Below are 12,243 nucleotides of genomic sequence, written 5' to 3' on the forward strand. Positions count from 1 at the left end.
CCTTAAAGATCACTGAGTTCCAACCCCCCTGCCATGGGCTGGTTGCTACTCACCAGTTCAGGCTATCCAGGGCCCATCCAATCTGGCCTTGGACACCTCCAGGGATGGGGCATCCACTTCTCAGGGCAGCCTGTGCCAGTGCCTCACTATCCTACAGTTTTCCTAACTTTTAATCTAAATTTCCTCTCTTTTAGTTTACGGCTGATTTCTGGTGGGCAAACGCAGATGGCAATTTGTAGGTGAATCTTGCTAATAAAATTGTTTCTTTACTGTCTTTCAGTGAAGCAAATTTCTCATAACCTCTTTTTGTCTTTCTCACTCACCTGAGATCCAAAAGATGGTGATGGCAAATCAATGTGGAATGATGGGGAAAAAAAACCACACTATGAAGCCTTAAACAATTTCTAAACAATGTCCTTAGCACATACACTTCTTTCATGATCTCAGTTTCCTGAGAAACATTTTAGACATAAGTGTTTATATGCCACCTGCCTTGTAGCAGGCTTTATGGGGAGGAAACAGAAGTTGGTATGAAATGAAGGAGGGTATCCCTATCAGCCACTACAAAGAATTAAAGTCTAATTATGCTGTGCCAGCTGGCATTTTAATTTTCAAAAAACCCGAAATGTCAGGAATGTCATTCCTGGATTAAAAAAAAAACCCAGTATGTAGCACAGTTTTTCTACACCCAGCACATATGAGAAATCTAATCTAAAGGCTTTTTATGGAAATAGTTTTTAACTTGTAATAATATTTGGTGAAAATGAAAAATCACAATGTATCTTTCTGGTGTGAGACAGAATGCCTGACTATAGCACACAGACTGAGAAAAGATGATTTTAGAAATTCTGTCCATCTGGATTCACACTGTGTGCATCACTGTATTGTCTGACCCATGCTTCCAAAGAGGAGTTCTACCAGCAGCTCCCTCTGAAATGACAAAATGACATTTCTACCAGCCAGTCTTTTGCCATCCCGCTGGAGTCCTGCTCCATCTGGTGATCACGCAACCTGTGAAGCCACTAAAGATAGGTTGCAACTACACAGGCATTTCAATCAAAGATTTCAGCGTACTTTACTATTAAAAGGATGTCCCTGCTCTCATTCTGTGTAACAACAAAATTGCAGTGTCTGTGAGAATAGATGCTCACTCTTGCCACTTCCAAGTATCACTAATGAGTAGGGGAGAGTAAAACAAGTGGTGCAAATGGTTCATAGTGTGAAGAAGGAAATGAAGTTGAAAAGAGGAAACCCAGGAAGTTGGTGAAGTCCACCATCCCTGGAGGTGATCAAGAGCCATGTAGATGTGGCACTGAGAAACATGGTTTGGTAGGCACGGTGGGGATGGGTTGATGGTTAGACTAGATGAACTTAGCGGACTTTCCATCTTTAATGATTCTATCATTCTGTGATTACTGTTGCTAGAAATAATCTTAAGGCACTCTTGCACTTATGTGTCCCCTCTCTTCCACATCAATATCAGGTTGCATCAGCCCCAGCTGAGTCTTGCAAACTCCTCACTTACTTTGCTATGTGCACAAATAGCTGATCCCAAAAGTTTCCATGTGCCACCTCGTCTGTCCATTCGGAGCATCCTCAGGATCTGAAGGAAGCGAAGGCTTCTGAGTGATGTGGCCAGAACATTGCCCTGGTTCCCAACAGCAACAACTGGCACTGAAGCAATCAGCACAAAGATATCTGCAAGGTGAAAAGAACAAAGCCTGCCAACAAAAGTGGCCCCATCACTCAGTTCTTAATCCCATATGGCTGTGCTGCAAATTTCCCTAGGCAAATTTTAAAGCTGCCTGAAAATGCCTCCTCATGCCAATTAATCAGGTACCTGCACCTGGAGCACGGAGTCATGCACAGAACTCAACAGAGAGCCCTGTAATCTATTTACAGATCAATACGCTATATATGAGACACTGGCTGAGCTAGCATAGGGATGCACAAAAAACAGTGTCCTAATGCTGACAGAAAAAAAACAAACAAACAAAAAAAAACCACCACAAAAACCTGAATTCTTATGTCCCTCAAGAAGGCCATAGAGAACCAGACTTACAGATCATCACATATATATGTACACACACACACACACATATATATAGTACATCTAGTTTTTTGATCTTTTGGCTGAGTTTTCCTATTAAAATCACTGGCACAATCATCACACTGCATCTTCTTGTTGGTTGCTCTGGTTTGCCTGTTTTTTTTTCTGTTTTTCTCCCCCTCCCCCAACCCCTTCCCCTTGATTCACCTCACTTGTCAATTCATACAACTGGTACCAAAGGAGTTAAAAAAAATTATCTGGGCTCTCATTTTTAAAATTGTCTTCATATTTTATTTCCAGCCAAAAACAGTGTTTCCAGATGAGTTTCAGAATTACTCATTTTCAATCATTCTCAAAACAAATTAGTGTCAATAACGAATCAAAAAATGAATGAATGTGAACATGAATCACCAGTGCTCAGGCAGAATGAGCTCCTGCATGTTGGCAAGTTGGTTTTGTGGATAAAGGAGTTCTTGGGGGGGATTCAAAGGTGGATAACGAGTAGCTTCAAGGCTAGTTGTAAGTAATGCCTAACAAACTTGAAGGATAAAATGGGAGAAATCACAAAGATACTTGTTTGTAAATACAGACCAGCATTATAAAAATAAGATACAGCACGTGATATGAAAAAGGGCTGGGAAAGATAGCACTAGGATCTGAAGGGCTTTGAAACTGAAGACAGATAGTGTACATTTTGTGATGAACTTGAGAAAAAACAGTTGGGCTCAGTACAAGAAAAATGTATTTGAACCATACAAGGATCAATTTTTTCTCATTGGCCAACCACCCAAGCACATCTTAAATGAATTCTTATTGCCAGGTATTACAAATAACCACTCCAAGCATGACACAGTTCCTAGCACAAGAGGCTGGGCTGACTTTGGTGCTCTTTGTACTGCCTTTCACTGGTTTTTGCATATCCTCCCAACGTGGCTCAGAAGGAAAAGGACCTAACAAGGAAAACAGAAGTACAACGTATGTGCCTACCCAGCATGCACAGAGGCTTTCTGGCAAACTTCAGTCTCCCTCTCCATCCTTTGTAGCGACAGCAACACCCAGCAGCCCAGATTCTTAAGGCAAACTCTGCTCCAAAGATGAAAATGGCAAAGGTTTCCTGTATTAAAGACACAAATGAGACTGTTAGATTTAAATTTTGCAGTAGGCCTGGATGCACAGCAATAGATGAAGCAAACAAAGTTGCAAACTGAGGTGCAAATGTTGGGGACAAGGATGAGAAAAGAGAGAGGAAGAAAACAGGGAAGAGAACACAGGTTCATGAGAGTCAAGGAAAAGAGGGACATCATAATTTTACAGCTTGCTAAGTAATCTGTGTATAGGATGTGTTCTTCCTACTGAGTGTATAGGAAGTGCTTACCTTGCCTTGAAATGCAATTATTTCAAAAAACAAAACCATTGCTGTTTTTATTTTGAAATAAAAACACATATGTGGTGACTGCAAAGTGCCCAGTGCACAGTACAATGGGGTTATGTACCAGTTGTTCCTTCATGGAACCATGTCTGAAGAGACAAGGACTGGAGCAAGTGTATTCATATGGTAATATTTAAGGCATATGTATAAAGGCATATATATGACAAATTTAAAACATCACTCTCAGTTTCTCTGCAAAGAAAAATGGGATTTTCTATTGTGATTAATGACTGGGGAATTTTTTAGCCCATCTAGGCATGAGAAGAAAATAAGGAGGAGAGAAATTCTCCAAAGTGATTGAAGGAGATGGGACAAGAGCATCATGGGGCCTCTGGAAATATGAGATAAAGAGAAAAGGAGGATTTTCCCTAATACTCATACCTCCAGCTGCTGCCCATTTCTGAAAACTGCTGAGAGCCATGTAAAAGCAGAGACAGGAGAAATTACCTCAGGCTTTCTCAAATGTGAATAGATGGCTCAGAGCAGAGTAACAGGGACAAAAGTGAGATTCAAATTCTCTAGCAGATGAAGGTGTTTTCTTACAGCTGCTTTTTAAGAAGAAACTTGCAAGGAGAAATCCCCTTCTAAGCCTCTTGGCATTTAATTCTTGTCCACATCTACTTGCCTCTGGTGTATAAAGGGAAATGGAAATTGAGATCCTGGAAGTACCATGCGGTTCTCCTAGAATTTCTATTCCACAAGACTAGGGTTAGTGAGACAGACCACTTTCTATTTCATGACAGTTATGGAAAAAGAGGAAGTTGGGATCATTTTCATAAAATGATTAATATGTCACGCTTGTACTTAGTGAGCTTTTCCTATTTTTTTTCTTCTTCTGCCAAATAGGAGTCCTGCACAAATAGTCTTGAGTATTGATAAATCCATTGACAAAATATACATCTGGGAAACTCAGAGAAAGGAATATATTTATTTTCTCCAAGTACATTTCTCTCCTTCATGAATAATAGTCAGAGACATTGCTTTGAACAGTTTCATTTATGCTACTATCAGACACAAGTTTAAGACCAATTCTAAGGACCTTCCTTAAAATAAAAAAAAAAAAAAATAGCTGGGAATGGAAAAATATGATGGAATAAATCTCAATATTATTGAGAGATCCTCAAAAATTGAGTTTTCAGAAGTATTGAGTTCTATTCTGATCAGTAGGTGATTTATTGATACTTTAGAAGGAGAACCGCTGGGAAATACTGAAAACTCACTATTTAAAAATCTCAGGCTAGTAGTCTTTCTTTCTTCCTTTATACTCAGTTGATGTTGACAATGGACTGGGAATTCTCCAATACGTAAGAGCTCAGTCACTGTCCCAGTACCCACAGAAGAAATCATACTGCATGCAGAGCAAGTTTCCATCACTGCTGATGGAGTTGATTTCTGTTCAGCAGGGTGACACCCTGGCCACAGACTACTTACCAGCAAAAGAAGCCAGTCACCTGAAACAGTTTCATACTCCTTGAAAGTTGTCAGGACAGCTAAGATCAAGCACCCCAAAACAATCAGAAACCTGGAGTGAAACAAAAAGGAGACATCAAGAGAATATTACTGCTCTGTATTTGCGTGGGAGATACTGCTTATTTAGATACAGGACGTAGGTACTTCTGATCGGTAAGCAGTGGAGTGGACTCTCAGGAAGACCAAGGGAGACTTGGAAGTTAACAAATCATGGCAATAAACTACGTCAAAATGACTCCAAGACAAACATATGGTAATTAACTTTGTTGCATTCTTCAGGAAGAAAATAGATAGAATTGCATGTCAGGAAGGGATTTATAAGATATATAATGCTCAGGGGGTCTATTTCAAGCTGATGTTCTGTGTGCTTCATAAAAAGACACTGTGGTTGCAGTGAAATTAATCTGCTTGGCACATACCGAGACTAGAGAAACAGTAAATGCTTCAATACAACACAGCACTGGGACAAACTCTCCCTTGAAAACCACACTGCTTTTCTTTTTTTTTTTTTCACTTCTCTTTTTGCACTCATTTCTATGCAGATGAAGAGATGAAAAAGCTTGAAACAGAGACAATAGAGAGGGTAAAGTTTTACTCTCCAATAAACCCAGTATGTGATAAATCATTGCCTCTGTGCTATTGTCTGTGAAGACCCAGAACTCAGAGATTTGACAGAAAATTTAATTCCCACAGCTGGTAAATCCAATTCAGAATCTGAAGTCACGTTGATCTGCTTTATAAAACTATTCCCAGGTCCAAGTTATTAAAAATCTTCTACATATAAATAGGTAGGAAAAAATCAAGGGAGTCTTGTAAGTGATTGCTATGAAGCAGAGTGGGGTAAGCTCTTCTAGTACTTAATGTACCCAGTTCACGGGCATTTTGAATGTGCTCCCAAATTGGATCCACAGGAACAGAGGGCCAGTGGGCATGGAAATACTTCATAGCTTAGTGAATAAATGGGAAGGACATCTCCATAAAAGCTCTGGATCTTTTGCTAGAATGCATCAAAGAAATGATAGGCATTAGGCATTGAAATCATCCAGGGGGGGAAAAAAAAAGAAAAAAAAAAAGTCTTGTTAAGACTTGAACTGTGTTCTGAATTCCTGTTCTGAACTTCAATCTGATACCTGACGTGCCGTTTCATGTCTTGCTACACTTTGTTTCACTGGGTGAAATGGACAGAGTCCAGTCTACATGTGGAGGCAGGGAGAATGATGACCACGGAGGCTCAGTTTAGATATGTTTCTTCTAACCTGTCCTGGACATTTCTTTTGTGTGTGGGGAAATATGGGGTTAAGAGAGCATACCCTGACAATACTTCCATGCAAGGAATGGACAACACTGAAACAGCTCCCAGCAAACCCTGAAGGGTTATGATGCTGTAGTTTTCCAGGCCCTGAGGGTTGTTCAGATTGAAGTTTCTATGCTGGTATAATCACTTGGAAAGTTTCAGATCAGCCCTTTTGAGAAAGGTTAGAACAGATACACATGGATTTGCTCATGCTGACTCACTCTGGATTTCATCGACAAGTTTCTCCTTCTCCCACTCACCAGCCATGCACTAGAGGAAGGGTTATGTGGCTGACAGGAAACAGCCTTTGGGTCCAGAACATATCTGTTGCCATCAACCTATAACCACATGAATGCTAAGTCAAGACAGTAAGCAGTTAACTTAGTACCTTTGTGAAGTTCTTGCCATGCCCTCAAGCTGGTTTTGTCACACCATAATTTGCTGTCCGCATCTTACAGTTGTAAAGCCAGTAGCCCGCTAGCTGACTCACAGTTCCTGCACCTCCACAAGCAAAATGATGTTAACTCAACCAAGACAACGTGATTCCTTCAACCAGCTATAAACTATGATTTACCAAATTACAGCCACTGCATGGCACCATCACTAATTCTCCAACTGAAAGCTTGAGCTTTAGCTACCTGATGATTTCCATTGCAGTTGTTTTTTTACACTGTGTGACCCAGTAGCTCACAGGTACCATTTAAATGATTTAATGAAAGGTGAATCACACTGAAAACAGTCCAAGGAAATTACATTATCGGCTGCTTAAACTTAAGGTGTGAATTCACATTATAATGTGTCAAGTCATATAAAGATAATGTACAGATTTTGATTCAAAATTCAGAAGCTCGGAAGCCTAAAAATGCTTGCAGTTTTACCGCTAGAGGGTACCAGCACTCCACAGACCAGAAGAATCCTGCTCAATCCTATTTTCCCTCCACGTGAAACAAACGAATTGCAGGTGGTGTTCAGGTGATCATATTCCTGTATTTGATATGCAAGAAAATGAGTCTCACTGCATTGAAAAATCTTTTCCTTGTTCACTAACAACTAAACAAATATTGGCACGAATGGACAAGGGGTGCTTCTTGTACAATTGCTCTGCAGCACAGCCCACACTCCTCCAAGCAGGAACCCACCTGCAAAAATAACAGATTGTGGAAGACAGAAAAGGAAAAAGAGGGTGGGAGGGTGAGACTGGAGATCATAAGTCACCAAGAATGATTTCAGTCCCAGCAGGGAACATGATCTGATAGCCTTCAGAATTATGTGAATGCAGTCCAGAAAATTGCCTTTTGAGGTTTGACTGCTGAGCAGAAACCACAATTTCCCCCAAAACTCACATCCCACAGAGTCAGGCTGCTCCTTCTACAGTAATCTGGGTGAAAAGCCTGTGCTGCGACAAGTAAATGCAATCCATCTTGGAAGCATCAGATTTCCTTCTACCACCCTGCTTCCAAAGGATAAACACCCGCTACAAGTTAATCAAATCACATCTCAGCAATCCTCATTTAGTATCTGAAACGATGACTGTGTTCAGAGCACTCTATGAATTTTAATCTCTGTTCATGCTATGCAGCCCACCAGTTTCCCTGCAGCCTATTTTGTTTCTTTTAGATCTGAGTGTTTACAAAACCCCGAAGTCGTCTTAAGTTCTCTTTCTATAGCAGATGCTAAAAAGGTATCACATTTTTTTCATCAGTCCCCTTTGCTCAGCAAAGACAACAATTATATCTTCATCAGGAGTGTTACCTATACCCATTTTTTTGCCCATATGGTGACTAAGCAATCAGAAAGACTTGAGCTTGTTTGACCATTGCTCTGTATTTTCCCATGGCAATACGACAGAACCTGAACCTATGTTCTCTAATCTCATCTTTTAAAGGCAGAAGTGTGGGTCTAGTGGTTGAGTCTGGCTGTAAAATCACAACAGGTGACTCAGAGTGCTGAAACCACAGGGGATGATGAGAGAAGAGGCAAACAGTGACCAGGGTAATCAGCAGAGGGAGCATCTGAAATTTACAGAAAGTTACAGTGATGCTATCAAGAGACACATAGCATTAAAAGTTAGAAGAAAGAAACAGCACAAAAATTAAGGTTTAATTTTAAAAAATGAGTCCTCTGAAGTCCAGACTTTTTGACAACAGTGTCTCAGCAGGTGGCAATCTGTACCTCTAGACTAATTCAGATATGACAAATAAGGATTTGAATTCTCCTCCTTGGTTTTTAAAAATTAACCTTGCTATCATTTCATGTAATGTTTCGTGGCCCAATAAGTTGTACCTATTTGCAGTATTATTCCTAAAAGCTTGGTTATTTTGATGGATGTGTAATTTATAGACCACCAAATGGCAGTACTCTTTTGTCACTGTCACAACTAATATGCTATTCAAAGTTCTTGCCATTGAGAATCACATTTAACATTCATATTTTCAAATCATACTATTTCGGAGTATTAAAAATAATCTTCCAAAAAGAATACATACTTCTTCCAGGAAAGAAAAAAATAATTTATGACCATGCTAGGTTATGAAACAGATTCTTCCTGGATGAACATCATGGATTGTTATGCTGATTTATTCTTATGTTTCAGATTCCTTAAGTGTTTCTTTTATATTTGCTTTCATATGAACCAGAATGATGCTGATATAGCTGAGATCTTTTACATTTTTCTATACATATGTGCTTGTCATGTATCCCATTCAGCACCTCTTCCATCGAATTTTAGGAGCAGATCACATAGTGATTTGCCTATAACTTATTCCAAAGCATAGCAGTACTTCTAAAGCTGTCATGAGGATCAGCAACATCATAGGCAGGTCAAACAATGTTTGTATCTGCTATCATTTTGGCAGTTTTTTGTCCTGTGTGAAGATCTTTGCCTTTACAGCACAATCTGTCTGCAAAACTTTTCTTGAGCATACATTTACATGCAGTATGTTTGATTTTTGTGCCACACAACTTAATTAAGCTAGCAGTTACATTGATGGAGTCTTGATCTTCTATTGTATTGTATTCTATAGAGAAATGTGTTTTAGGGCTCACTATGGACATCTGCAATCACATACCTCAAGTGGACTTAGAGTTAATAGAGAGGAACATACACTCCTAGTGTTATCTTGAAGTAGACAGCTCAAGGTGTTAAGAAGCACCTAAACAGACAACTGTATTCTCTGTATCTGAAAGAAAATCCTGTAATGACTATGTGAAGGTGGCAGTCAAACAGTAGAAAAAGCTTCCTAGAGAGTAGTTGATGCCCCATACCTATTACTTTAACTTTTAGTCAGCCCTGAAACAGTCAGGCAGTTGGACTTGATGAATTTCGAAAGTCCCCTCCATATCTTCTCCTCTCCTTTCCTCTCCTCTCCTCTCCTCTCCTCTCCTCTCCTCTCCTCTCCTCTCCTCTCCTCTCCTCTCCTCTCCTCTCCTCTCCTCTCCTCTCCTCTCCTCTCCTCTCCTTACTTTTATTCAATTCTATTTCTATTCTATTCTATGAAACTGCTTACTGTATAAGTCAGCTGAATTCCACCCCTTATGTTCAGCCTGATTTTGGATTTAATTACAAATATTTATATGATTTTACTACCGAAAGAATTAGCCTACCAGCTTTACCAACCCACTTCTTACATGACCAGGTTTCTCTGAAATCCTTTGCTGGAACTTTGGCATCACATCTACATTTGGTCCAGAATCACACATACAAGATCACAATCCAAGGTCTGGGCAGGACAGATTCATACACACTTACTATTAAGATATTACCTCTTGTGCAACAGTGCATAGACTTTTATTGGCTCTCAAATCTGCAGTGCCATTTCTTGCAACTCCATTGGAATATCCTCTCTCTACAAATCTTTAATTGAATCTAAGATTTTTCTGTTTAACTTCATTTGGCCCTTTCTTGTTTTCCTTACAACCTGCATATAGGGAGCATATAAACATGAGAGGGAATGTTTGTTCACAAGTATGGATAGTGATAGGACAAGGGGGAATGGTTTTAAACTGAGACAGGGGAGGTTTAGGTTAGATATTAGGAGGAAGTTTTTCACACAGAGGATGTGACGCACTGGAACAGGTTGCCCAAGGAGGTTGTGGATGCCCCATCCCTGGAGGCATTCAAGGCCAGGCTGGATGTGGCTCTGGGCAGCCTGGTCTGGTAGTTGGCGACCCTGCACATAGCAGGGGATTGAAACTAGATGATCATTGTGGTCCTTTTCAACCCAGGCCATTCTATGATTCTATGATTGCAATCTAGCTTAATTCTGTTCTACCACCTGATAAATCCTAATGGATTTATCTAAGATTAAGTATGAAAAATATGATGGAGTTTTGCTTAATTGTTTTGATGTTCAGTTCCCAATTAAATACGGTCTTAAAATCAGGGTGTCAGGTTTTCACAAGCATCCCCAAACTTCATATTGGAACAGTCTTTTTTCTTTCAATTATTGGCTTTGACCCATAAAGATTAAAATTGGATCTTTTCTCACACTTCTTTCAGTTGCTTCTTATTCCCACCCACCACCTTTTTCTCTGCATCCAAATTTCAGTTTTCACAGTACATCTGCAGTATCTTGCACTGATCGTTTTATGGTTGCTAATAAGAGGCTTGAGTTGGGATATTTAATATTAGGAAAAAAAAAAAAGAAGTAATTACCAAATATTTGAGAACAACTCTTTAGAGAGAAGGGAATGCATACCTCACTTTCTGAGGGCTCAAAACATACACTATTTAATATTTTACTTCTTGTACCTCTTGCACCTCTCTTTCTCTGTGTCCACGAATTCTGCTGAATACACACACGTGTTCACAGCTCTCTGCTTGAGTCCCTGGCCCAATGCCACCATACAGGAAGAATACAGTAAAAATACAGAACAAGCTGAACTGCACTATTGCTCCACTTCAATAGCAGAGAGAGAGGAAGAATCTCCACTTGAAGCTAGAAGAAACCCTGGAGGAAGTAAGGAGAAATCCCCAACGGGTTCTCAGACTTAGTGACAGGCTAGAAGATCCAGCAATGAAGTGGTAGCTCAGAATGACACCAATCCATTGGTAACAGAAGTGGGAACTATTTATTGGTAGGAGATTGAGTCAAACTCATACCAAAATACTCTTTTGTGACATGGGTTCTACATTGGCAGGAATTCCTCTGAATAGGCCTTACTGCAGTTTCCCTAAGTTTGGAAAGCTTTTAAAAAGGAAAATCTAGGAAAGGAAAGTTGTGCTTAGTAGCAATGCATTTAAGACTCCTAAGAACAGCTTTTAAATCAGATACTTCCTTCTTTCCTCCATGTACAAGCAAAAAGTCTGGTTAAGGCCCCATCCTCTTATTGCCTTTTCTTCCAGTACACTGATAAAACATTTTGCTATAATGCACCACTTTAATTCACCCTTTTTTAATCAGCTTTGACAGCTTCCTTAAAGAGTCTAGCATGCTGATACAAAATGCTCTGGGTCAGCAATGTCAGATACAATGAACACCACTGTTGTGGATCTTCTGCTCTATAAGATATTTCAGAACACTAGATTATCACATTGTGCACAAGTGCAAAATAGAAAGCCACAGAAAACTCTGTCAGATTATTCTCAGCTTGGAAAACAAGAGTCATCCACCAAAAACCCATTACTATCACAGAATCACAGAATTGTAGGGGTTGGAAGGGACCTCTAGAGATCATCGAGACCAACCCCCCTGCCAAAGCAGGTTCCCTACACCAGGTCGCACAGGTAGGCGTCCAGGCGAGACTTGAATATCTCCAGAGAAGGAGACTCCACAACCTCCCTGGGCAGCCTGTTCCAGTGCTCCGTCACCCTCACCGTGAAGAAGTTCTTACGCACATTCGTGCGAAACTTCCTATGCTGCAGCTTATGTCCGTTTCCCCTCGTCCTGTCTCCACGTACCACTGAAAAGAGACTGGCCTCACCACTATGGCCGCCACACCTCAGATATTTATAGACCTGGATCAGGTCCCCTCTCAGTCGTCTTTTCTCAAGGCTAAACA

At 40.2% G+C, this 12,243-nt stretch overlaps 1 protein-coding gene across 1 annotated transcript in view; it reads right to left on the reverse strand.

Moving 5' to 3' along the window:
• The window catches only part of KCNQ3 (potassium voltage-gated channel subfamily Q member 3), a gene marked incomplete at its 5' end in the record, with an annotated part of 32,235 nt that extends 27,205 nt beyond the window's left edge, over positions 1-5,030 (reverse strand). The window contains 3 exons of the mRNA XM_031552982.1: positions 1,526-1,698; positions 3,038-3,164; positions 4,911-5,030. Of these exons, the coding sequence (XP_031408842.1) occupies positions 1,526-1,698; positions 3,038-3,164; positions 4,911-5,030 (420 nt within the window). The remainder of the gene's footprint in view (positions 1-1,525; positions 1,699-3,037; positions 3,165-4,910) is intronic.
• Between the last annotated feature and the right edge of the window lie 7,213 nt (positions 5,031-12,243).

This window comes from Meleagris gallopavo, chromosome 3 (assembly GCF_000146605.3).
Source record: "Meleagris gallopavo isolate NT-WF06-2002-E0010 breed Aviagen turkey brand Nicholas breeding stock chromosome 3, Turkey_5.1, whole genome shotgun sequence".
In the NCBI taxonomy this organism is placed as follows: Eukaryota; Metazoa; Chordata; class Aves; order Galliformes; family Phasianidae; genus Meleagris; species Meleagris gallopavo.